Here is a 26,041-nt window from a genome sequence, read left to right as displayed (position 1 = left end):
TGGTTTTGTGGGTGTTTGCATATGCAAAAACTCATGCACCTGATACTTAAGATTTGTCCATTTATCTGTATGTAAGTTGTATCTCAATTAAAACATAAATAACCAAAAAAAACAAGCAGTAAGATGTCTGAAAGCTCCCATCATCCTCAGGAGAAAAGCAGTACTCTTCAGCCTGGCATTGGAGGGCCTGTTTTTCTACAGCTTTATCTTCCTTTCTTTAAAAAATAATTTAATGGGGCGCCTGGGTGGCTCAGTTGTTTGGGCGACTGCCTTCGGCTCAGGTCATGATCCTAGAGTGCTGGGATCGAGTCCCGCATCGGGCTCCCTGCTCGGCAGGGGGTCTGCTTCTCCCTCTGACCCTCCCCCCCTCATGTGCTCTCTCTCTCAATCTCTCTCTCAAATGAATAAATAAAATCTTTAAAAAAAGAAAAAAAAATAATTTAATGAATTTTTGAAAGATTTTATTTATTTGAGAGTGAGAGAGCACACAAGCGTGAGTGGGAGAGGGGCAGAGGGACAAGCAGACTCCATGCTGAGTGGGGAGACCTCGAGATCATGACCTGAGCCAAAGGCAGACACTTAACAGACTGAGCCACCCAGGCGCCCCATAGCTTTATCTTCTAAAGTCTAATTGTGACACGAGGATGAGCAGTAAGCGATGAGTGAGCAAATGGCACAGTGGTCCATTTCCTTTGGGCTGTTTGCACTGCAGGGGACATCTGTGATGTGTGCCCGGCCCACGTGTCTCTCTCCCTCTTTCTGCCAGGAGAGGGGAGAGGCGCTCAGTCTCCCGGCCTCTCTTGCAGCTAGGAGTGGTGCAACAAACACTTCTGGCCAATGAGACATAAACACAGGTCTGCTGCGGGCTGTGGGAAGGCCACGGCTTTTCTTTATAAAGAAAGGAAGGGATGCGTCCCCTTCTTCCTACAGACGTGACGTATGAAGCTACGCCTGTCATCTCCTGAGCCAGAGGGAAGGGCTGAGAGGATCTCATAGAGAATCATAGCTCCCTCTACCCCCAGGCTGTGGAGACTCTGAGCTGTGGGCCCACAGCTGTCCTCCTCCAAACTTGTTTTAGGAGGAAAATAAACCCTTAGTATTTAATCCATTATTGGGAACGTTTTGCTATTGCTGAGAAATGTAGTCACCAGTGTTAAAAAAAGAACCGAAAGGCTTCACAGAAAAACCCAGTACAGGGGTGTGGATCCTGGAGCACTGTATCTGGGGGCCCCGTACTGGGGTCCTCCCAGCTCGAGGGGGCACAACAGGGGTAATAACAGTAGGATTCCCGGGGAATTCTCTGACTAGACTTGCTCTGAGCGGCTCACACAGGCGGCGGCTGGAGGTAGCAGAGCTGGAGGTGGGGCCAGGTGGGGGGCGGGGACCGGCCCAGGAGCAGGAGGGAGAACAGCAGGAGCAGCAGCAGGCCCAGGAGGGGTGCCGGGGCCAGCGGGGGCCGAGCGACCCTGGTGGGAGGCAGCCCGGTGCTTCGGGAGGGCCCCGGGGTGGGGGGTGGCTGGTGCTGTCTCAGCAGGGGGCAGTGCCCCAACGCCTGACGGCCACCCTCCTTCTGGAGCCGCTTCGGGGCGCACCTGAACAGCTGGGGCTGCAGCGGGGGCAGGCAGAGCTGGCCCGAGACAGGCCTCCTGACTGGGACCAGCTCTTTCCGCACAGGCACCAGGGCTTGCCTCGGCTCGGGCTCGGCAGGGCTGCGGACGGAAAGGAGGGCGGGGCAATCACGCTGGACTTTGCCTCTGCCTCCAGGCCCCTTCCAGTCCCCGTGGGTCCTGTTACCTCTCAGGAGGGCTTCCTGGAACGTCTTCAGGGTGAGGGTCCCCCAGAGGGCTGGGGAGATTGGCCTAGAAGGACAAAGGAGACAAACTTGAGACCCTCGGTCCCGGATTGTGAAAGGCCCTTGGTTCAGGCCACTGCACAGAAGTGACCACATGGAAGTGGGTGGAACACAGTGAGACACCCTGCCGGGTTGGGTTCCCAGCCCTGCCGGCTCCCAGCTGCATGTGCCTTGGAAGCTCACCCTGCATCTCCATGCCCGACTTTCCCCATCTGCTGGACAGGGTCGGCGACAGTCCCCAGCTCACAGGGCCAAAGGGGAGTCTGCATGAGGGAACGCAGGTCAAAAGCAAAAAAGCGGGAGGGCGCTTGGAGCAGTGCCTGGCGCACAGTGGGCGCTCAGTAATTATGGGAGCTGTTCAAAATTACTATTTCCATTTGCACCGCATTCTGCAAGCATCTAAGCTCCCTGAGGGCAGAGACCCCATCTTCTCCAGGAGTCCAACCCTGTGCTGGACCTAGTCCAGCGTGGGCGCTCTTCCTGCCTGCGTCAACCTGCAGGTGCTTTAAGATGAAAGCCCCAAGTAGTCCTCCAGGGGCCACCTCACCCCCATGTCCCTCTGAAAGGGCGCCCCCTCTGTTGGCCTCGGGCTTTCCCACCCGTGGATGCTGATGATGGCAGTAAGAGCAATAATAAAGAATAACAGGGGCCACCAGACTCAGCCCCTCCCCTTCACCACAGCCACCTACTGCGCGCCTGCTCTGTGTGTGTGGGGGGGCTTTCCCGTGGTCCTTAAACAACACCCCCCGCGTGCGTGCACACACACACACACAACTGGGAGAGATGGGAGTCCACTCAGCTGTGAGGAAACTGACGTGGGGCCCAGTCTCTGTGGAAGAGAGTGGGAGGTGGGCTTCGGGGTCAGGCTGCTCAGAGAGACCATCTTGGAGGGCTTGGACCCCGAAGGGGCCCAGATGCCTGGCACACGTTCGGGCTCTCACATTCCTACCCTGAGGACCACGGGCCCCCACCTCTCCTCCCCGAGCTTCCCTCCACTCGCCTGCCTTGAGAATGGGGATTGGCACCTGCACCTCGCCCTGCGGCTTCGAGGAGCAAAGCAGCTGGTGTGTGTGGTGCCAGGCGGGGGAGCCGTCACAGGCGCTGTGCCCCAGAGAGTTCTGGGGCTGGCTGGGGAGGGCCCGGCCCCTTCCTGTGTGTGGGCGCATGTGCGTGTGCATTTTCGCATTCCGGGGGTGTAGCCACGTCTGTGAGGCCTGTGGCTTAGCGGCTGCAGCCCTGTGTATGTGCTTGGGGGGGTCCCCCGGGAACATTCTGGCCGCCCACTGGCCTGCAGGCCTCCCCCCACGGCTCTGTCCGCTCTCATTAGCCATAGCAAGGGCCTTGTTATCTCTTGGCCAAATGATTTTTCTGTCTGCTCAGGAGAAGTGGGGGTGTGGGTGAGGGCTGGGAGGAGCCGCCACTGTGTCACCCTCCTCAAGGGCCCGGAGTGGGCGGGGACCGGGAAGGGGTGCTGGGGACTGCCTACCGTGATCTGGGGCTCTGCTTCCTCCTCTTCTTCCCTTCTGGGCAACCTGAGGGGACAACAGAATCACCCTAAGCATCTTCCCTTGGCCTGGCTCCTGTTCGCCCACCGTGGAGCTGGATGAGCCTTTATTTAATTTTATTTTTTTAAAGATTTTATTTATTTATTTGACAGAGAGAGACACAGCGAGAGAGCGGACAGAAGCAGGGGGAGTGGGAGAGGGAGAAGCAGGCTCTCTGCCAAGCAGGGAGCCCGATGCGGGGCTCGATCCCAGGACCCTGGGACCATGACCTGAGCCAAAGGCAGATGCTTAATGACTGAGCCACCCAGGCGCCCCTGGATGAGCCTTTAAAGCAGGGGTCTTAATGGGGACCGGGCATCATGGATGGGCCTGGGGGTGTCCTGGAGCCCCATGAGCAAACTGCTGTGTGTAGGTCAGTGTGCATATTTTGCAGGGGAATTTTCAACAAACTCTCAAAAGAGTGTGTGACCCCCAAAAAGGGTAGGAGGGTCTCTTAATCAAACTGGCTTTCTCTTCTGCTATTTTTCTGGCTGATGCCCTAGCTGGGAGCTAGGCTTCTGCTCTCTTACTCTCCCAAACACCAGAGACTCAGAGCTCCCCAAGACTCCAGGGCAGGTGTAGACCCACCCCCCACTTAGTGCCTGGGGGCGTTGTGCCATTTTCAGTGAGTCTCAGTCTTACTGGGTCTTCTTTTAGGACTGAGATTCCAGAAGCCAACTGTGTGAGCAATTCCCCCCACAAATCATTTCTCTTCAGTGTGCAAGCCCCCAGCCTCTGCCCCTCCAAGGGTTGCAGCTGCCTGAGCCTCTGAAATACCTATTTGGGGACTTAGACCTCAAGCTGCCCAGCCCAGATGCCCCTTAGAGACCCAGATGTCCATACCACTGGCTACCACCTTCACTGGGGACCAGGGGTCCGGCCCTCCAGCTGTCACCACCTTGACACCCTCAGGACACAGCTGTGTCTTCAACTAGCACCCAAAAAGTGCTAGTAAGCTAGGCTGGTAAGCCCCCAGCCTCTGCCCAGTCAGACACACAGCGGTCTCATCCCCTGGAACTGATACTTGGACCCCAGGTGGCTCCTCCCCCAGCACCTCTCAAGATCCAAACCCTCACCCCTAGTCACCTTTAGGGGCCACGGGATTCACCACCTCGTTTCCAGCTTCCCAGTCTGCGGATCTCACTGCCCTGCTCCCGGGAAACTCAGATGTCCAGCCCCCGCCCCCGCTGCTGCTCAGCCCCTTCTCCCTTCCCTTCCCCGGTGATGCAGGGGGAGGTCATAGCTCTGGAGCCCCCCTCCTGCCCAATCTCAGTTTTCTCAGCCAAGTCCAATTAGAGGCCAGTGGCAGGCAGCCTCATTAGTTGTCTCAGCCAAGAGCCTGAAAGAGGGGAGGGGAGGGGCGGGAGGCACCACAGGAAACCACAGGCCCCAAGGCCAGGCCTGAGGAGGCTGCGCCCAGACATCTAGGGCTTTATCTCTCCTCAGAGGCCTGCAGCCGAGCTTCCTAACAATCACAGGGCTGGGGCTCCACGGCACTGATGCTCACACCACCCCCATCCTGGGATTCGAACCCAGGCTGTCTGATTCCAGAGTCCCCGATTGTCTCCTAACTACCTGGATGTTCTCCAAGGGCCGGTCTGGGTTTCCTTCATCCCAGGGTTCCCTGGAGGCCTTGGGAGAGCTGTGTTCAGTGACAGTGACCGAGTGACTGAGCTGTCCCATCAGCCAGACAACTGTCTTCTTGTCTAAGAGTTTCCTATATGAGTACTGCTCCTACGGGACCCCATTCAAGCATCATGTCCCCGGGAAGCCTCCCCCCCCCCGTGGCTCCAGGTGCCAGATGCCCTCCCGGAACCAGCTGGGTCAGAGTCTGTCTCCCTCTAGACCAGGAGACACTGAAGGCAGGGCTGGGGATGGCTCATCCTGGTTCACAGGCCAGGGGTCACTTCAGTGGGAGGGAATGAATGAATGAAGGAGTGAATGATGTGCAGCTCCCTCCAGGGCTTTTCCAGTCCTTGTACACTGTCTAAGAATGTGGTGTCCCCCCAAGGCAGGGGGATGGCTCTGGAAGGAACAAGCTTCTTACCACATCGATCGCTCCTTCCTTCCTCCCTGAGCGTGCGCTGGTTCTCCCTGCAAGTTTCTCTGTGGGAAAAGGAAAGGTTAGGTCTCCCGGGCTGTGACACCTGCAAGAATTCACCACCTGCTTCTAAAACCTGCCCTCCTCTTGGGCTCCCTCCCTGCCCCCAGCCATCCTGTGGCTTGATGGAGAAAAGTACGATCTCCCCACTTGATTTACAGGGAATTCCTGTTGTGATTGGGCCTCATGGCTCCCTAGCCACCTGCCACTCCCTCTGCTGCCCAAGCGTGTTCTATGCTTTCATGCCCCACATCCCCGCGTGTGTGCTTTCCGCTGCCAGGAAGGTTTCTCTCTCCTGACACCACTCAATTTCTCTCTCTTCTCTGAAATAAACTCAAGTGTCAGTTTCCCTATGACACCTCTCTAGTCTCCCACCTGACACAGGTTCTCCCTTTGCTAGGCTCCCTCAGGGCCCACCCCCCACCTCTGCATACCCATCACACTGCATGGGGATGGCCCGAACGCATGATCTCCCCACCAGGCCCTGAGCAGCTCCGAGCCATAGCTCCAGGACCTGGAGCCGGTGGCACCCTGAGGCCTGGGTCGGCACTCCCCTGGATGGGGCATGGAGAGCTCCCAGTGGAATTCACTCTGACTCACACCTCCTCGGAGGGATGTGACTCTGTCGCCCACAGGCTGTGTGACTGGGGACGGATGACCTCTCTGAGCCTCGGTTTCCCACAGGTAACAGGATGAGGGGTGAGGTTGCCTACCTCGCAGAGATATGGGGGGAAGTAAATGAAAAATCAGGGGCGCCTGTGTGGCTCAGTCAGTTAAGTGGTTAAGCATCTGACTCTGGGTTTCGGCTCAGGGCATGATCTCAGGGTCATGAGATCAAGCCCCCTGTTGGCTCCATGCTCAGCGTGGAGTCTGCTTGAGAATGTCTTTCTCCCTCTCCCTCTGCTCGTCCCCCAGCTTGTGCTCACGCTCTCTCTCTTAAATAAATAAATCTTAAAAAAAAAAATTCAAACAGGGCGCCTGGGTGGCTCAGATGGTTGGGCGTCTGCCTTCGGCTCAGGTCATGATCCCAGGGTCCTGGAATCGAGTCCCGTATCGGGCTCCTTGCTTAGCGGGGAGCCTGCTTCTCCCTCTGCCTCTCTCTCTCTGTCTCTTATGAATAAATAAATAAAATCTTAAAAAAAAAAAATCAAACAGCACGGGTTTTGAAGGGAAACACAGAAATTTCTCTCAACCCAGGGAGAAAATGAGCAAAGAAATGAGTTTCTCCTTTAAGAATGGTGAACAGTATAATTCTGAAGCAGTATTATTTTCAGGACAATGCAGTTACAGAGCTGTTAGCAATATTTTCTTTAAAAAAAAGAGAAACAGGGGCGCCTGGGTGGCTCAGTTGGTTAAGCGACTACCTTCAGCTCAGGTCATGATCCCAGGGTCCTGGAATCAAGCCCCGCATCGGGCTCCCTGCTCTGCGGGGAACCTGCTTCTCCCTCTCCCACTCCCCCTGCTTGTGTTCCCTCTCTCGCTGTGTCTCTCTCTGTCAAATAAATAAATAAAATCTTAAAAAAAAAAAGAGAGAAACAGAGAGACTTCTGGCACTAATAGATTAAAATCTCACTTTTCTGTTGTGGACACTGAAGATGAGTTGTCTCGATCGTTTCGACGGATGTTGAAATATTGCTCAGGTAACTACAGAAGTCATAAAACAACTGCTATGGGTGAGTTCAAGATTTCACAGTGGGCCTGCTAAGCTGCTCTTAAGGGCGCCTTGTATCCCAAAAGTAAAAGCTTAATGTATCTTTATGGTGTTCGGAGGAACGATTCATTTCTTAGCTTCCCCCGGCAGGACCATTGCAAATGCAGTGCTTCCTGACAGTGTTTTCGCAACGACAGAACTACCACTGTGCAGTTTGCGTTTGCTTTGCTTGCTCTTGTCTACTCCCCTTGCGGGCCAGCCCCCAGAGGACAGGGATGGTGTCCTGCTTGGCCTGGGCTCTGTGTCCAGCAGGCCCTCGGTCAACGTTTGCCCGTGGAATGGGCAGCAAGCTCGTGGCGCCTGGAGTTCCAGGCCCCTTTCCCAGCTCCTGGACTCCAGTGGTCTTGGAGCCCCTCCCACGCTCACCTGTGCCTGGGCTGGGGCTTCAGGCGGAAATTCCACTTCCGCATCCGTCTCAAGGACGAGCTCCTCCCACTGCCACACGCCACACAGAGGGCTGGCGAGAGCAGCGGCTGCCACTTCTTGTTTCTGGCAGAGGAGAAGCCGTTTCTGAGGCCAGGGAGGGCCAGGTGAAGGCACAAGATGAGTCAGAGATGGGGGTGGACATGGGCTGAGGCATGGGGTGAGAGAAGACGGCGGTGGGGGGTGCTGTGCTGAGGCTGGGCTGGGGAGCAGGTAGAGGCAGGACATGGGAAGGGTTTGGCAGCAGAACCAAGGACTGGGGTAGGGATGAGGTGAAGGACTGAGATGGTCCTGGCGGGGAGATGGGGTAGGGTGAGAATCAGGGCTGGGTCAGAGCTGTGGCAGGCAGTGGGTTGGGGTGTTCTCGAGTAGCCGGGCCCACCTGCCGAATGGCCTCGATCTCCACGCCCAGTGATGGGGGCAGCAGCCTGGTCCAGCCCACTCTTCTCGCCTGGGCCCCTTCCGGTAGCCTGGCCACATGGTCAAGAGGGGAAGGCTCTCTCTGTGCCTGCCCCCTACCTGTCAGTCAACCCACTCTGGGGTGGCTGCTCTGCCCACTTCGTGGCTGGAGGTTGGGGGTCCCTGCCTTTGGGCTCCCCTCCTGCCTCCTTCACCCCTGACGTTCCACTCACTCATCCGGCCCCTCATGGATCTGACTCAGCTGCTCCTCCAGGTGTGAGATTTCCAGCCTCAGTTCCTGCAAACGAGGGAGTGGGGAACCCCTGCCTCTCTGTTCTTCTCCATCTGCCAGCCTTGGGCTCCTCTTACAGTCAATCCCACTCCCCTGACTTCTTTGGGCTCCTCCAGACACATATTGCCAAGGGACAAGGGGGAAGAAAGCAGTGACAGAAACTTAGGAAGCCAAAGAGAGACAGAGAACAGCAGGAACCCAGAAGATAACCCACCAGCCAGGAAAATTAAGAACAAGAGACATGGGGCGCCTGGGTGGCTCAGTTGGTTAAGTGACTGCCTTCGGCTCAGGTCATGATCCTGGAGTCCTGGGATCGAGTCCCGCATCGGGCTCCCTGCTCAGCGGGGAGTCTGCTTCTCCCTCTGACCCTCCTCCCTCTCATGCTCTCTGTCTCTCATTCTCTCTCTCGCAAATAAATAAAATCTTAAAAAAAAAAAAAAAAAAAGAACAAGAGACATGGATGGACACAGATTCACAGAGAGGCAAAAGACACACGAGGTGTAGGATACTCGTAACGATCAGGGGCCAACAGAGGGTAGAGTCGCCCCTGGAGACAGACAGACTAGATCAAAGAAAGGCAGACACATAGAAAGATGAGCAGGGGAGATGCAGTGACAAAACCCCCACAGAGAAAGAAACTAGACCGGAGGTGGAGATACACAGAGGGAGAGAGAGAGAGAGGAACAGAGGACAAGTGAAAAGGCAGGAGAGAGACACAGACTCCACAAGACGGACGGGGGCAGAAAGAGGCATGAACTGCAGAGATGGCAGAAGATCGGGGCCAGGCAGGGGGCCGAGGGTGGGAGGGCAGCTGGCTACCTGGGTCGTCGTTCTGTATTCCTCCAACGTCTTGGCCAGACTCTCCACGTGGCGAGTGCGCTGGGGAAGCCCAAAACCCACTGAGATGGGGCCCAGCCCCGCAAAGATGCAGAGGCAGGGGTAGGAGAGACTGGCAGGGTGAGCCTGGGGGAAGAGCTAGGGCCTGAGGGAGAGCATCAGGTTTCTAGATCCTGCAGGGACAGAGTTGCCACACCGGGGGAACCCTCTGACCTCTCTGGGCTGCTTATCCAGGGATGAGACCCAGGCAGGACTCCCCTTTCCAGACCTTGGGGCAGGGGCAGGGGATGGCCAGGAGCACATGGAAGGCAAATGTCACCTCACCACCCCCAGGCCACTCACCTCCGAGAGGACAGCATCTCGTTGGCAAATGAGGCTTTCACACTCATAGAGCTGCCGCTGCCAAGGAAGGAGCCCGTCCATCTGTCCGGCCTCCCAGGAGAGGCCTCAGCCAGTGCTGCCCCCCCCAGCCCACCCAACTCTCCTGAGTCCCGCTCCTCAACCTCCCATGATGTCTCTGGACATCAGCCACCCAGAGAGGGATTTTAGGCGAGCTTCTGGGAGCCCTGGGAGCCTGCTGGCTTGATGAAGTCCCCAGCTCTCACTCGACTGGAGCGGTTGAAACTGGTAGAAATGACACCAGGGAGGGGTGGCACCTTCAAAGCCTCCTTCTCCGTGGCCAGCTCCTCACTCCTCCTTTTGACTCCGTTCCGCTCAGCCAGTAGCTTCCCGTTCTGGAAGAAGGAACAGCCACTTCAGCCAACGGCAATGTTAGCATGCGCAGCGACATTTCCTGAACACCTGACGGGCAACAACAGGCCTTGTGCCGAGCACTTTATATATCTGGGCCCATTGAATCCCTCCACCCACCCTATGAGATCTCAGGTGTGATTTCTCTGTGCGTCACTGGGTGCTTGTCTGTAAAACATGGAGATGAGATAGGACCTACTTCACGGGGCTGATAACAGTATCTGTGAGCACGTTCTGAGCATCTTGCAAGTGTTACCTCACTCTTCTCCCCCATTGTGCAGATAAAGGCAAGTCTGGCATAGAAAGGTTGAGCACCCCCTCCCCCAGGTCATACAGGTGGTCATTCGTGCAAACACGCGCTACTGTATGTTAATAAGCACAAAGCATTTAGAAGGGCGCCTGGCACATACCAAATGTTCAGGAAATGTAAAATATGTTTTTATTATTTTTTTAAATATTATTTATTTGACAGAGAGAGACACAGTGACAGAGGGAACACAAGCAGGGGGAGCAGGAGAGGGAGAAGCAGACTTCCCGCTGGGCAGGGAGCCCGATGTGGGGCTCGATCCCAGGACACTGGGACCATGACCTGAGCCAAAGGCAGACGCTTAACGACTGAGCCACCCAGGCACCCCGTAAAATATGTGTTTTAAAGATACTTTCAAAACTTCATGTTCTAAATGTTTCTCACACACACCTAAGTAAAAATACCAGTATAATGGACTCCCACTGCCCGCCGCCCAACTTCAATAATTATTTACATTTTCCTGGTCTCTTCTCTATTCTCCCAAGTTAGGTTTTTTTTTGTTTGTTTGTTTTGTTTTGTTTTGTTTAACAGATACCTCTAAAGCAAATGCCAGGTAGCCTGTGATTTCTACCTAGAATGACTCCAGCATTTTAATTTCCTACATAAGGAATTTTTTACTTTACCAAACTCACAATACCATGATCACTCTTAACAAAAGTAATAATTCCCATATCGAATTTGTGGGTTTTTTGTTTTTTTTTTTTGGTTGTCTCACAAAAGTCCTTCCACATTTAATTTGTTTGCATGAGGATCCAAACAAGGTCTGCTGTGGCTTTTGATTGCAATATCTCATTTCTTTTCCTCTGACAGTGGTCGCCCACGTGTCCCAACCCAGGCACTTTTGGGGGGCCCATCTTTTGGGGAAGAAATCAGGTTATTTGTCCCGTAGAATTGGTGCATTTGGATCTGGCTTCTTGAGTTCTCATTCCCTCCACAGGATGTTCACCATGTTCCTCCAACCTCTTCATTTCCTCCAAACTGGTGGGTAGATCCAGGACCCTGTCCAGGCTCCTGTTCAATCTTTTGGCAGGAAGATTTCCCGGGTGCTGCTATGCATGTCACATTGTGCCATTTGGGGGGAATGTCATGTCTCGTTGTTAATGTTTTTATTGGCATCACCCTCTGATTTTACAGAGGAAATTGACGAGTGGAAGGGCTAAGAAACTTGGCCAAGGTCACATGGTGAGTGAGTGGACTCAAACCCAAATCTAACTCCAAATGCTGCACTTATAACCCCCAGACTCTCTGAGCCAGACGCAGCCCCAGGTGAGAATGGGGAACCAGCTTCATCTCTGGCCTCAGGGAGCTCATCGCTAGAGGTGGGGGCCAGTGCAGAAGCAGATAACAACTTGGGAGGTAGACTCTGATGAGGCCTAGGGCCTGGGCCCTCTGGAGCCCAGATGAGGGGCTTCTTGAAGAGGCAGTGCTGGGGCACTCCGAGTCCTCCAGGGGGAGAATTATCCGAGAAAACAAGGGGGCCAGGAGAGGGGCAGCTCACGCCAGCCATGAAATGGGATCCGATGATAAAATGGCCCCAAACCCAGTCTAGAGTTTCCAGGCACCAAAAACTCAGCAACTTGCACTAACTTCAATGTGAAGCGGCCACGGGCAAAAGCATTTCAGGGCAGAGAGGCAGTTGGACTTCCCTTGCCACGCCCCTCCTCCCTATGCCCCTGGGGACACCAAGGCCAGTTCCTCCCTCTCCAGCTGGCTGGGCTCCAAGTCCTCCATCAGCCATCCCTCCTTCTTGGTCTCTGCGGGCCTGGGCTGCCAGGTGAAGGGCAGAGGAAGGACAGGCCAGGAATGCTGTGTCAACATCTGTCCACCTGGTGGGGATTTGGAGGCTGGGTCCTGGGCCACCGGGTAGGGAACCTGGTTACTCAGTCTCTCCTTCCTTCTTCTGCAGTAACCCGAGCCCTCGTCTGTAGATTCTCTGTAGGAAAGTCGAGTGTCTGAGTGTCCCTTACTCCAGCATTATTCTCCTGTAACTTGAGAACTCGATCTATAGATGCTCTGTAGGCTGCTGTGGGGAGGGGAAAGGTAGGGGGGGGAGTCAACCAAGAATAGCTCCGGTTTATCGAGCGCCTAGGATGTCCCAGGCGCTGCTCAAGGCACTTGACCTGGCAGCAGGCCTTCTGGGCTGGGAGGAGGCAGAGACTGCCGACTGCGATTCACCCTGCTTATTCCTTCTGCTTTCGTTGGGGATCCACTCTCTGCCTGGGCAGGCGGGTCCTAGTTCCACCCTGCGGGGTGAATAAGAGGGGGATCTCGGCAGATTCAGGAGAACTGGCTGGTTAGCTAACCCAGCAGCCATTCTCACCCCCTCTCACTTTCCCATCTCCCACTCCAGAGGCTGAGCAAGGTCAGATATTCTCCCAGCCTCCCTTGCAGCTGGGGGTGTCATGTGATCCAGTTCCTGCCAGTGCAATAGAAGAGAGGTATGCTGGGGTGGTGGGTATAGTGGGGGTGCTTCTGGAAAAGCTTTTCCTTCTGATGAAAGGAGAGCCATGAGAGGAGCATTAGCTGGGCCCTCTTGCCCCTCTCTGTCCTGCTTTGAATGAGACCACGAGGGCAGAGCTGTTGCAGCCATCTGTGATCATGAGGCCACAGGCCAATGAACATGCCTGTCACCAAACCAACACAGAGAACTTCAAAGTCTCTTGTTAAGGAAATGATGTCCTTCAGACTGAAGCCACCATTTCTTTGGTGTTCTCTTCCTTGGAGCTGAAAGTATTCTGGCCCATCCGGGGTTGGATTACCCATGCCAGGGAGTGGTTTGGCTATAATCATATGATGTCACTTTAGCCAATAAGATATAAGAGAGAGGGTCTGCCATGGGGCTGTAGGGAAAATTTCTCCTTGTTCTTAAAAAGAGATGTTCTGGAAGAAAACAGTCACATCTGTGTATACCCCATGCCTCACACTGTGGCAGCCATCCCATGGTGAGATTCCCATTGTCCCAGAGAATGGAATTTTCATGGAAGAGCCAGAGAACAATAGTGGAAAAGTTTTGGATTTAAATGTAAAAGCCATAATACAGATGTAGGACAAAGAGATTTGGGGGGATTGGGCAGAATCAGTATCATTGCCTAGACTGGGCAGAGATCCTTAGGGCAGGGGAGGGGCATAGGAGGGTCAAAGAAGAGAGCAGTAGAGGGAAAACAGGCCCTGCGGCAGCCCCAAGCCCCAGGTTAGCTGCGAGGGGTTTAGAGGTAGGATGCAGTTGAACCATGCAACCCCTGGGATGTCTGGGAATCCGAGAGGAGGCATTTCTCAGCTCAGTCTCAGAACCAGCAAGGCCTGTGAGTAACAGAATGGAGATGGCTGTGTGAGGAGAGGAGGCAGAGAGGCCCAACGAGGCCCCTTGTGGCCACAGAGAGTCTCAGGAAAGCAGCTAAGCCTCCTCTGTGGCCCTGGAAGGGTGTGGAAGGGGCTGAGGGAGAGCCCCCAGAGGCCCTCGTGTGTTGGGGGGTCCAGAGGTCCACTGCCAACAGATGCAGTGAGGACTGTATGTTCAGAGACCAGAGGCAATGCCAGCCTCCCAGTGGATGCCAGCATGTGATGGTGACTAAGGCTGAGGACCAGATGGGATGATGAACATCAATCTTGTGACGAGCAGACAGAATAGACGTTGAGGGAGGACTGCCGCCTCCTGGAGCACTGAGATGCCGTATGTGTCTCCAGCAACTTAGATGCCACCTTGCAGGGGGGCGGTGACGAGTTTCATCAATTGATGAGTTTCAGTTTCCACCTAAAAAGGACTAGGTGGGGGGCGCCTGGGTGGCTCAGTTGTTGAGCAACTGCCTTCGGCTCAGGTCATGGTCCCAGGGCCCTGGGATCGAGTCCCATATCGGGGTCCGCAGGAGGCCTGCTTCTCCCTCTCCCACTCCCCCTTGCTTGTGTTCCCTCTCTCACTGTGTCTCTCTCTGTCAAATAAATAAATAAATAAAATCTTAAAAAAAAAAAAAAAAAAAAAGAAAAGGACTAGGTGGGCCCAGATTTACTAAGATGATGTTCTCTTCTCTGTGCCAGATGGAACGGGGCTTGAATCAGACATGCAGACATGCAGTTGAACTGGGCCATTCCAGACAGCGTGCGAAGCCCTGGGCTGAGCACTGTCATTTATTTCTAGAACAATCCTGCCGAGCAATTAGCCTCCTCCCATTCTCAGAGAATAAAACAAAGGCTGGGGAAGGGGGAGTCACATGCCTGAAGGTGGCCTGTCTTGTAAGTGGCAGAGATGGGATGTAAACTCAGGGCTGACTTCAAGGCCCGTGTTCCACCATAAAAAAATGCTAATATATGAACAACACTGGTTAACTTTCAGCGAGCACTTCCCGTGGGTCCTGCCTCATGCCTAAGATTACAAGCATCCTTGTGTTTAAATCTCACACCACCCAATGAGGGAGATTCTGTTATTTTGCCCACTGTTACAGGTGAGGACACCGAGGTACAGAGAGGAGATGGACTGGCCCATGCTTATGTAGGCAGCCCCAGCGTGAGCCCAGGCAGTTTGCCCCATGTCCCACACTCTTACCAACCAGGGCAGTTCTCACACGCTGTCATGTGACCTTCAGAGACACTTGTACATTATTGGGATTCCGGGACCTCCCTCTACACACTGTCAGGGTGTTTGGGTGCAGGCTGCCGGGGGTGTTTGGGGGCAGCAGGGGTAGGGCGGGAAGGGGGAAGAGGTGGGGGTGGGCACTGGGCCTCAGCTCACCTCCTCCTGCAGAGTCTCCATCTCGGCCACCAGATGCTGCTGCTCCTTCTCCTGAACGGCCCCAGAGAGAGGACAAAGGCTCCTTCTGTGGCCTCCTTGCCCCCATATTGCCCTTCTCCCACCCCTGGGAACCCATCTCGGGTCTGGGTCCTGGAGGAGCAAGTCTGGGAGCCCTGAGGGCTCCTGCTATCCCCTCTGTCACGAGAGGGGTGGCAAATAGATCTGGACTCTGAGTCTGGGGCAAGCAGGACCTGGAGTCAGGGAGGAAGCCAGGGTAACCTCTGTCCCTTCCCATTCCATTGTCAGGCTCTGTTGCTCAGACTCCAAGAAGGGGGGAAAGATGAGGGCACCTTTGTGCCCCTTGCCCAGAACCCACCGTCTGCCGGGCCTGGGCCAGGAGGCTGCGATTCTGTTCCTCCAGGCTCTTGGCCAGAGTCTTCAGGTCCTCCAGCTCCTCATCCACAGCCTTGGCACACTGCAGAGCCTGCTGGGTACTGAGTGGGGGTGGGGCGGGGGGGGCCACACGGAAGGGAAACAGAGACCAGAGAGACAGATTCACTCAGACAGTCAGAAGCAACAGAGAAATCCTGACAGGGACCTGGGAGTGGGGCACAGAGACCCAGAGGGAAAAGCAGGGAAAGAACCTAGTGTAGGAGACAGAGACCCAGTTTCTACCTAAAAGACTAAGGGGGTGGGACAGAGACCTGGAAAGAGCAGGAGACTAAAATAGGGGGAACATGATGGACATGAGAAAGATAGAGCACAGGGACAGGCATAGGCCGCTGATATGAAGACGCAGAGAAGAAGAGAGAAGGGAGACTGAACCCAAGAGGCTGAGAGACCAGAACCAGGGAGACACAAAAGAGAAAGAGGAAGAGCAGAAGGGGACAGTGCAGGGTCGAAGACAGGGCAGGAGGTGCAGGGAGAGCACGCAGAGAGCCCACCTGCGAAGCTGCTTGCGCAGGGCCGAGATCTCCTCCCCCAAGCGTGCAGACCCCTCCTCAGCTGTCTCCACGCTGCGCTGGAGCTTGGCGTTCTCCCCGGCCAGCCTGCGGTTGCTGAGCTCCAGGTCCTCCAGGCTGCTCAGCAGGTCGGCGGTGGCGGGCCTGGGGTCAGGGAGGGGCTGGTTACCGGCCACAGCCCCCACCTCCCTTGGGGGGGTAGTGGCGGTGGTGGGGAGATGAGGCTCTTCTGGAGAAAGAGGAACAGGACAGAGACTGCCCTGCTCTCCCGGGGCTAGCAGCACAGCCCCACCCCCACCCCGTCCCTCACCCACCCCTGAAGGACCCGGAGCCCTATGGCAGGGAGGCTGGAGAGCATGGGCAGCAGGGAGGGCAGGTCGGGGAGCATAGGTACAGCTCAGGTCTGGGGTCTTCCCCTCCGAAGCTCTCCAGGTTGGCTGGCTCCTCGGCTTCTGGGCATCCTGGAGGGAGAGAGACAGAGGGTGGTGGGCTCCCCGGTGACCTTAGGCGTCGCGGAGCCCCAGGACTTGGGCTTGGCCTCCACTAGCCTCACCCTTGCATTTGCCCTGGGTCATCTCATCTGCTCCTGGGCTACGATTATATCCACCATCCGAAAGGCCTCTTGCTCATTGGTACTCTAAGCTCAGGCTGGATCTCTCTTGTAGCCCTGAATTCATCACACCCAGCCCTGGGCAGCAGCACCTCAGCTACCCCCAAACCTGTCCCTCTTCCAGGTTTCCCTCCCCACCAACTCACCCAGCCACTGGGCTGTCCTGGCTCCCTTGCTCCTCCTCATCCCCACAGTCCCCCCCACCCCCGGAGTCCTGGCTCTGACCTTCTTCCCTGACTCTGTTCCACTCTCCTCTCTGTCGTGGCCAGTCCTGGCTCAGGCTTCTCCTTCTCCTCCTGGACCCTCACCACAACCTCATCCCCAGCCTCCTGGCCTCCTGGCCTCCAGCCTCCTCGTCCTATCCTTCCCCCACCCAGAGGGGTGTTTCCTCAACAGGAGCTGACCTGCCCCTCCCTGGCCCCAATTGGAAGACGCTCAAGAGAATGTCAAGAAAGCTGTTTTTTAGGGGCGACTGGGTGGCTCAGTTGGTTGGGTGACTGCCTTTGGCTCAGATCATGATCCTGGAGTCCCAGGATCAAGTCCCACATCAGGTTCCCTGCTCAGCGGGGAGTCTGCTTCTCCCTCTGAACTTCCCCCCTCTCATGTGCATGTGCTCTCTCTTTCATGCTCTCTCTCAAATAAATAAATAAAATCTTTAAAAAAAAAAAAGAAAGCTGTTTTTTAATTTTGTTTTGTTTTTGTAAGGTATAACAGGAACACTTTTTTATGGAACACCTCCTATGTGTGAGGTTCTAGGGATAAAATGGGGAACGGATCAACTAACCAAACAACAGGGCAGGTAACTGAATCAGAAGGTCAGATTTCTCCAGGAAAGCAATGCAGGTCTGTGAGTGAGCCTGGACAGCCAGGGACCTTAGCCCGGGGTATCCCAGGGCTTCCCCAGGTGTGGGAAGTTTAGGGAGAACCATCTGAGCAGAGGAGCATGGTGGGCAGGCCCGCAGCACATTCCAGGCTGAGCCAGGAGGCCCAAGGGAGCAGGGACTAGAGAGTAGGCAGGAGCCCAATGACGCTGACAAGGAGAGGTAGGCAGGGCCTTGCATGCCTCAATGATAGGCCTGCAGTAGGGGGAGGACTTGGAACCAGACCCTGAAGGAAAAAAACCCCAAAGCTCAGAGAAGGTGGGGAGGCAGCCATGGAGGTGCCTAGAAAGCCAAACTCAGAGCTCCAGGAGAGAGCAAAGGTTCCAGGGGTCCCACCCAATGCCCCTGGCTCCCATCCCCAGGTGGGAAGTCCCTCCCACTGTCTGACCCTGGGCCTGCCTGCTTCATTCTATATATAGTAGTCTTACCAGATGGCAGTTGCTGGGAGGTCAGGGCCCCCTTGAAGGCTGTCTCCTCTTCCAGCTCTAATCCCCTGTATCAAAGGGATGAGGCTTAGAGCCCCCTGCAGCCACCCCCAATCCTGACCAGCCACACAGGGGGATTGCTGGTGGCGGGAGGAGGGGCCGGGTCAGGTGAGAGCAGGAGCACTGAGAGCACCACGGTGGGGAGGAAGGCAAGGCCAGATGGCAAGAGCCCTAGGCCAGATGGAAAAGCAGGAGGGGCAAGGACTGGGTTTGGAGAAGGGATGGGGAGAGGCCTCTGTCAGCCCCCCAGCACCCCCATGTCTCCCTCTTCCAGCCCCTTTTATTTTTGCCTCCCCATCCCAGGAACTCTGTCTGCAGACCTTCCACCCCATCCCCCCAACCCCATCTCTTCACTTTTCTCTCCTCCTCAGCCTCCTTCAAACCACAGTTAGGTTCCTATGCCCAAAGGGTGCTGGCAGCAGTAAGCAGGTGTAAGGTTAGATCTTAGGAAGGACTTCCCAGGGGAGGGTTGGCAGTGCAGAGACCCACCCATCCAACTGACAGGCAGCGATCCAGTCCCGCATGACGGCCAGGAAGGTGTCCAAGTCCACAGTGGCCTGAGGGCCCTCCCCATTGGGGTCCAGGTTGCAGGCCAGTGTTTGGAGGCGCGCATCCTGGGGGTCCTGTCCTGTCACAGCCTCCAGATAGGCTAGTACGTGAGTCACAGCCACAATGCCTGGAGACAGAGCATGCTGTGAGGGAGTCTGGGGCAGGTGGGGGTAGGGGCAGGCGATGGCTCGAAAGTAGGACCACCCCAGCGGCTGGGCTGGTGACACCCCTGCACCACGGCTTAACCCAGACACTTTGGGAAAGTCCTTCCCTTCCTCTGAGTCAAACTTTTCACCTGGAAATAGAGCCCAACCATCGTCACTCAGAGGGTGGACCAAAGAGGACCTGCTGTACCCCATCGGGCCCACAGTGGCTGCCCTCCCACATACCTCTCCCCACGCCCTACCCTCTTCCATTAATGTCCTCACCCTGAATGGCCTCCATCCTTTTATCCACTTCCTTTCTGAAGCTTCCCACAATCACCCACCTCGCCCTGCAGGTCCCCCAAGAAGGGGCCCTAGTCCATCCCTCTCTCTATGGCTCCCTAGTTCCCAGCCACCCTCCCCCATCCCTTATTACTACTCATGTCTCCCAGGCCCACTGCTGCCTGGCCCCATTCTGCACCCCCAACCTGTCCTTTGGGTGTCACAAGCTTCGAATGTAGAGTTGAGTATTTGCTCCTCCAGGCTCAGCAGCGTCCCCGGACTCCCCTCCTCCAGCTGGTCCCAGAGGTACACTAGGGAGACAAGAGGGTCAGCCCGCCCGTGAGAAGGGGGACAAGAAGAGAAGGAGTGACCCTAGGTCCTGTGCTCCTGCAGAGGGGAGGGAATTCATTCTGAGCTACTTGGAGTGGGGGCTGGTGGGGAACAGCAGGAAGCTTCAGGGAGGGAACAGCAACGTAAGGGTCTTTGAGTGGCTTCCTAGCTCCATACCCTGAGGATGTGGGCCCCATCTCTCAGGCCAGAAGTCCCCCCTGCTGTCTAATCCTTTGTGTCCAAGCCACTCAGGAGCCCAGATAACAAAGGCTCTGAGATCACCTTTTCCTCATCTCTTCCCTTACCGCCCAGGCTCTGCTCAGAGGGGGCTAGGGGCGGAGGAGGGCAAAGAAGAGAGGATTCTGGGAGGAGCTGAGGGTGAAGGGGGGCCCCGGGAGCCAGGAACAATCCAATAAGGCGCGGGCAGCCTGGATCGATTCTGCCGGCTGCATCTCCGGTCTCCTTGCATGCCTGGGGGGCGGGGTCTCTCTCCTACCTGAATCCCCAACGAGGCTGGCGTCATTGGCGCCCACAGCCAGGGGCCCAAGATGAGAGGGGGTGGGTGATCTAGGTAAGGCAGGCGGTGGGGGAGCAGTTAGGAGCTCAGAGCCCAGCCATACAACTGTGGGCAAGTCGATTCTCCTTTCAGAGCCTCAGTTTCCCCACCAGTAAAATGGGCAGGTAGCGATCCCCCACCCCCAGGGCTGGGAGTGTTATGTTTGTGTATGGGAACAGCCCTCCCAACATACACATACAACGTGCATGTCCCCGGGTCTGTTTGTCCACTGCTGTATCCACAGTGCCTGCATATAGTAAGCACTCAATAGATGCTCCAAGATACAGAAGATCCTCCACCCTTGGAGTTACTGGATTCCATGTTTCTGAGACTGTAAGTGACCTTCCAGGCTCCCTGCCCTGCCCTTGAACAACTGGGTATAGCAGCAGGCCCAGCACAGGCTGCTGGGTCTAACAGACCCAAGGGGCAACCCGAGCAAGGAGCATAGACTCTCTGAGCCTCAGTTTCTTCCTCTGGAAAATGGGGGTGTTCCCTCCCTCCTAGAGAAGAAGTGAGATAAAATCTAGAAAGGCCCTGGGCCCAAGGCCTGGCATGTGGTGGAGGCTCAATCACAGAGCTAAACATTTATCTAGCAGTTAGTAGATGCCCTTCCTCTTCTGGGGGTTTTCTATGGACCATGGTGGCTGCTATTAGCCCCACATTACAGATGAGAATATTCATTGTCATGGAGAAGTTAGGAACTTGCCCCAGGTCACCTGTTCAACATATGAATGCTCTTTTTTTTTTTTTTTAAAGTATGGGCTCCGTGGGGCGCCTGGGTGGCTCAGTCGTTGGGCATCTGCCTTAGGCCCGGGTAGTGGTCCCAGGGTCCTGGGATTGAGCCCGGCATCCGGCTCCCTGCTCTGCGGAGGCCTGCTTCTCCCTCTCCCACTCCCCCTGCTTGTGTCCCCTCTCTCGCTGTGTCTCTGTCAAATAAATAAATAAAATCTTAAAAAAAAAAAAAAAAAGTATGGGCTCCGTGCCCAATGTGGGACTTGAACTCACGATCCTGAGATCAAGAGTCGCTCTGCCGAGGAGTCCATGAGCACTCTATCTAATTCCTTTTACTCTCCAGGGTTCTTTGTAGAGAGCTAAAATTCATTCCCCTCAGGTTTGAATGTTTGAACACATGCTCCTAGGGAAGGGGGAGGGGACCCACAGTTAGGGGACATGAGGGCCCCTGCTGGGGCTTTATCTCCTCTCGCTGTGCTCCCCAGGTTATGGAGGAGGACCAGGAGCCCAGGGAGCTCACAGGCCTCGAGAGCTCACTCCCCAGGGCTGCTCAGCAAGGGAGAGCAGAGCCAGACTCAGCCTTGCACCCCTCTGGCTCAGGGGATCCGCACAGGTCCACGGTCACTTCCTGGGACCCCCCAGGAACATGTCACTGCTTCTCCTGTTCTCTTCATTTCCGTCCTCAGTGTCTCTACCTCTCTCTGTGTCTCTGTCTCTGCCCTTCTCTGGTTTTCTCTCTGGCTCCTCCTCTCCATCTTCCCCCCCATCCCTCTCTTTCTGGAGCCTTGCCTCTCTGTTTTCATCCTCCCCATTTCTCCATCTCTGGGTTCTTTTTCCATATCTCGGCGACTCTCCGTTCCCCAAGCCTCTGTCTCCTTGCCCCACTGTCTCCGCTTCTTTCCCCCCGCCCTCAGCCTTCCTCTGTCTGTCTCCATCTCTCCCGGGTGTGTCCTTCCTTTTCCTTCAGGAGCCTCCCAAAGCTGGCTTCAGCCCTCGCCCACGGGAGCGGTGGCCGCACGCCCTCTGCTGGTGCCCACGAAGTTGCCATGTCAGTCACTCTGTCCATCTGCCCTCGGGACCCCGAACCCAGGTGTCTGCCTCCTGCCTTCCCCTCCGGAAAGCCTCCTGAGGCCAGAGTCCAGGCCTGCGGCCTTGAGAAAAGACACAGGCTCTGCTGCTGGACGCTGGAAGCCTCGAAAAAAGGGTCCTGCCTCTCCCCTAGGGTGGGAGCCTCCTCCCCCATCACAATGAGCTCTCCCACTTAGCAGGTGAATTTCAGAGAGGGCCACCCAGCGTCTCCCTGCTTCTTCCTCCCCAAGCCGGCTTTCACGCCGCTTTGGTCTGCATCCATCCAAACAATCAAGGACTATAATTGAGCACCTATGAGTCAGACATTGTTTTAGGGCGGCCACTTGCCACACGCGACGTGGTTCTTGAGTATTTAAACTGTGGCGCGTGAAAATTGAGATGCTCTGTTAGCGTAAACTACACACCAGATCTTGAAGCCCTGGTATGAAAAAACAAAAGAATATCTCTGATATATCTTTATATTAATTACACACCAAAAGGATACAATTTTGGATATATTAGGTTAAATAAATCTATTGTTCCCATTCATTTGGACTGTTTCTTTTTTCTTTTAAATGTGGCTACTGGGGGGGGGGCGCCTGGGTGGCTCAATTGTTAAGCGTCTGCTTTCAGCTCAGGTCATGATCCCGGGTGCTGGGATCGAGCCCCGCATCGGGCTCGTCGCTCAGCGGGAAGCCTGCTTCTCCCTCTCCCACTCCCCCTGTTTGTGTTCCCTCTCTCCCTGTGTCTCTCTCTGTCAAATACATAAATAAATAAATCTTTAAAAAAAAAAAATGTGGCCACTTGGGGCTCCTGGGTGGCCCAGTCGTTTGGGCAGCCGATTCTTGATTTCAGCTTGGGTCATGATCTCAGTGTCCTGGGATCAAGCCCCGCATGGGGCTCTGCACTTAGCAGGGAGTCTGTTTGAGGTTCTCTTTCCCTTGCCCTCTGCCCCCCCCCTCAAATAAATATATAAATCTTTAAAAAATTTAAAAAAAACTAAATGTGGTTACTAACAAAATTTAAAATTACACTTATGGCTGGCATGTTGGACAGCGCTGCTCTAGGGACCGGGAATACCAAAGTGAATAAAACAGACCCCACCTCATGGAACTCAAGTTCTAGTGGGAGAGACCGAGATGAAATAGACAACAGATGAAGAGAGGCAGGAGAGGGGAGAGAATGTGAAAGTAAGCTTTTCAAAGGAAGCAGAGATCTGAATGAAGTGAGGGCTGAGCCAGCAAGTTGTTAGGGAAGGGTGCTCTGCGCAGAGGGCACAGCGCGTGCAAAGGTTTCTGCTCTAGCTGCCCCAGAGCAAACCAGATGCGGTGTCCAGACTGGTGGGCACAGAGCAGGTTCTTCAACGACAGCTCGCTCCCCCACTCCCACCCTGCACACCAAGGTGGAGGCTGGGACACCCTAAGCCACGTCTCCCAAGTCCCCGAGGCACAACCTGGCACCCACTCACCCACTGCTCCCTCCTCATCCTCCCATGGGGCAAACAGGGGGCCAGCCACCTACTTTTTGCAGTGGGGCCACCCGCCCGGCTCTCTGGCACATCCATGGGCCACCCTGGTCGCTCTGCGGCTGCTGGAGAAACTAACAGCCTGCCTCCATCACTGGGAGGGGCTGACAAAGGCTCGAATGCTCTGAGAGCTCCTGGAAGGACAAATGGGAATGGCCTCCTCAGACCAGCCACCCTGCCCCACCTGTGCCCCACGCCGCTCTGGGTTCTCAGAACCTGTTTGCCCACCCCTGCCATGACCAGAGCAGCTCCCGCTCAGACCTGTTTTATGGATTGGAGGTGTGGGCTGGGAAAACGGGGGGGCCGAGGAGTGGGCAGCAGAGATCAAACAGGGGGCTAGTGGGTGCGGGTCACGGCCTCCTTGCCTCCCTTCCACCCTTCCTCCCCACAGCCTGTCAAGTCCCTAACCTTGTCCTTCCTGCCCTATGACTCTACCCTGTCCCCTCCTCTCCTTCCCTACATCTCTGGGCCAGGCCCCATCCTCTTCCCCCTGGACCCTCATCTCATCCTCCTCCCAGGCCTCCCAGTCTCCAGGCTTTCCCCTCCTGTCCATCTGCGCAGGGCCCCAGAGCTGACCTGCCCCTCCCCTGCTCCCCAGCACCCCAGGGACAGAGCCTAGACCCTGGACCCGGCATCGAAGGCCCCGCATGGCCTGGCCCTGCCTGCCTTCCCACCCCAAATCACACCTGCAGCTCCAGCAGCTCTGAACTGCATGCTCTCCCCCCACATTGGCTGGCTGTTCCCACCTCCGGGTCTCTGCCTGGGACACCCTCCTTTCCAGCCCTTCCTGTCTTGGCTCACATGTCCCCTCTGGGAAAATGTTTCTGAATGAGCTGCTGTCTCTGGGTTTCCACACTGCCCCAGGCGACCGACCTTCCTCCTATCAGCCTGTACTTGGAACCGTTGGCCTCATCTCTCCTGCTTCAACCCCCCCACCCCCCACCCCCCACCCCCCACCACGGAGCCCTAGTGCCCTCAGGACTAAGTCCCAGCCCCTCTGGCTGGTGTGGGACACAGTGCTCCCTGTAATTCCTTGCCTCTTTTTGTCACTTTTCTCTCCACTGGCCGACCTCCAGGTCCCTCACCCTCGTTACAGCCATGGGAACTCTGCATCTTTCCATGGTCTTCCCACACCACCCTCACCTGTGGCCCCTGCCCTGGCTCACAGCCTCCCTGGGGAGCCTTCCCTGAGTCCCTGGACCAGTTAGGGATTCCTTCCTCTGTGCCCTGACAATGACCTGTCCTGCCTCCATTATAACCAGGTTGACCATATGACTTACTGTCCCAACTCCAAGACACTTTCAAGAGTGAGAAGGGTGCTATTAATAATTACACTTGAGGGCGCCTGGGTGGCTCAGTTGGTTAGGCGACTGCCTTCGGCTCAGGTCATGATCCTGGAGTCCCGGGATCGAGTCCCGCGTCGGGCTCCCTGCTCAGCGGGGAGTCTGCTTCGCCCTCTGACCCTACCCCCTCTCATGTTCACTCTCTCTCTAATAAATAAATAAAATCTTTAAAAAAAAAAAAATAAGGGGCGCCTGGGTGGCTCAGATGGTTAAGCGTCTGCCTTCAGCTCAGGTCATGATCCCGGGGTCCTGGGATCGAGCCCCACATCGGGCTCCTGGCTCAGCCGGGAGTCTGCTTCTCCCTCTCCCTCTGCCTCTCCCACTGCTCATGCTCTCTCTCTCTCTGTATCTCTGTGTCTCAAATGAATAAATAAAATCTTAAAAAAAATTAAAAAAAAAAATAATTACACTTGACAACAATGCCCACTGGGGATGGATTGGGCACCCTGGAGCAAATGGTCAATACAGGGTCACCTGGGGCCTGTCTGTCCTCACCCCACCTGCTCGTCGCCCCTTTCCTCACCAAGTCCTCCCCCCAGCCTGCTCTCCCTGGCACCAGCCGGGTCCACACTCCTTGGCAGCTTTTAGAATGTCCTAGAAAGAGTGGCCTTTGAAGAGAGGCCCTTGCAGGGTTTGGACAATGCGGGAGGGTGCAGAGGGGGGTGATGGCTGTGGGGCCTGAGTGGGGAGGGGTCTGGCACTGGGAGCCCCTGACAGGGATTGGGGGGGCGGGGTGGGGGGTGAACTCCTGGTGAGGGACGGAGGGAGGGTCTTTGAGCAGGAGGAGGCCACAGGCAGGATTTAAGGGGGTCTGGATCTTAGAAGGGTCTCGACCAGGTTTCTGGGGCGTCTCTGGATTTCAGGGGTCTCTGAGAGGATCTGGGAGGGGAAACTGACAGGAGTTTTGGCGGGTTTGACGAGACTTCTGGGGATCTCTGACAGGACCTTGGGGGAGGGGCGGGGGTGTAACAGGATTTTGGGGGGGTAGTCTGGCAGGCTCTGAGGGACAAGTCTGACAGAATTTCGAGAAAATTCTGACAAGATTTCAGGGGTCATCTATTGGACTTCCTCCTGAGTCCTTCTCAAAGTATTTCTGAGGGTATCTATCTGGTCAGGATTTCTAGAAAACTTTTAACAAGATTTGGAAGGCCTTGATATTGGGGACGCTCCCCCACGATTCGGGGGCTCTGACAGGACTTCTCTGGGGAACCTCGCCACAGCCAGGACGCACCTGGGTCCACGTCCTAGTCCCGGGACACAGCCGGGGGCCACGACTGACCAACGGCAGTTGCGGGCGAAGAAGGTTCGCTTGCGCGGGATCCGCCAGGAGAAGAGGAGAGAGGGGGTTGGGGCGGGACCGAGAGCGCGCGCAGCGTCTAAACCCCGCCCCACCTGGGCTCCGCCCCGCGACGCAGGCGCGCACCGGGAGAAGGCTCGCTCTAGTTTTGTCGGTTACCTGCAACGGCGAGGCCGCGCATGCGTAGGGCTACCCGGGCGCGCACGCCGCCTGGTGGAGCGGGCGCATGCGTATTGGCCGAGTGAGCCAAAGCTGGAGGAATCAGAGCCGGTAGGGGAAGCGAGGGGCGTCTGCGTCCCTTTCGCTGGGGTCTTTTCTCCCGCCTCGAGCTTGGGTGCA

At 55.9% G+C, this 26,041-nt stretch overlaps 1 protein-coding gene across 1 annotated transcript; it reads right to left on the bottom strand.

Annotated features, from left to right (window-relative positions):
- Positions 1–1,201: 1,201 nt before the first annotated feature.
- Positions 1,202–25,777, bottom strand: KASH5 (KASH domain containing 5). The gene is made up of 19 exons (XM_045891919.2): positions 25,637–25,777; positions 23,059–23,196; positions 19,058–19,162; positions 18,367–18,553; positions 17,821–17,885; positions 16,296–16,362; positions 15,884–16,045; positions 15,316–15,433; positions 14,940–14,990; positions 9,816–9,893; positions 9,502–9,558; positions 9,142–9,201; positions 8,264–8,328; positions 8,014–8,101; positions 7,575–7,697; positions 5,444–5,502; positions 3,339–3,384; positions 1,795–1,859; positions 1,202–1,709 (listed from the first exon to the last, which is right to left on the bottom strand). The coding sequence occupies exons 2-19, from the start codon at positions 23,099–23,101 to the stop codon at positions 1,325–1,327; spliced, it is 1,824 nt and encodes a 607-aa protein (XP_045747875.1). The 5' UTR covers positions 23,102–23,196; positions 25,637–25,777; the 3' UTR covers positions 1,202–1,324.
- Positions 25,778–26,041: the final 264 nt, after the last annotated feature.

The sequence above is a fragment of the Mirounga angustirostris genome, unplaced genomic scaffold (genome assembly GCF_029215605.1).
Source record: "Mirounga angustirostris isolate CCGP_5_RB_7025 unplaced genomic scaffold, mMirAng1.0.hap1 SCAF_16, whole genome shotgun sequence".
NCBI classification, from domain to species: Eukaryota; Metazoa; Chordata; class Mammalia; order Carnivora; family Phocidae; genus Mirounga; species Mirounga angustirostris.
The sequence above is the reverse complement of the archived record's forward strand: the minus strand, read 5'-3'. Positions and strand labels throughout refer to the sequence as shown.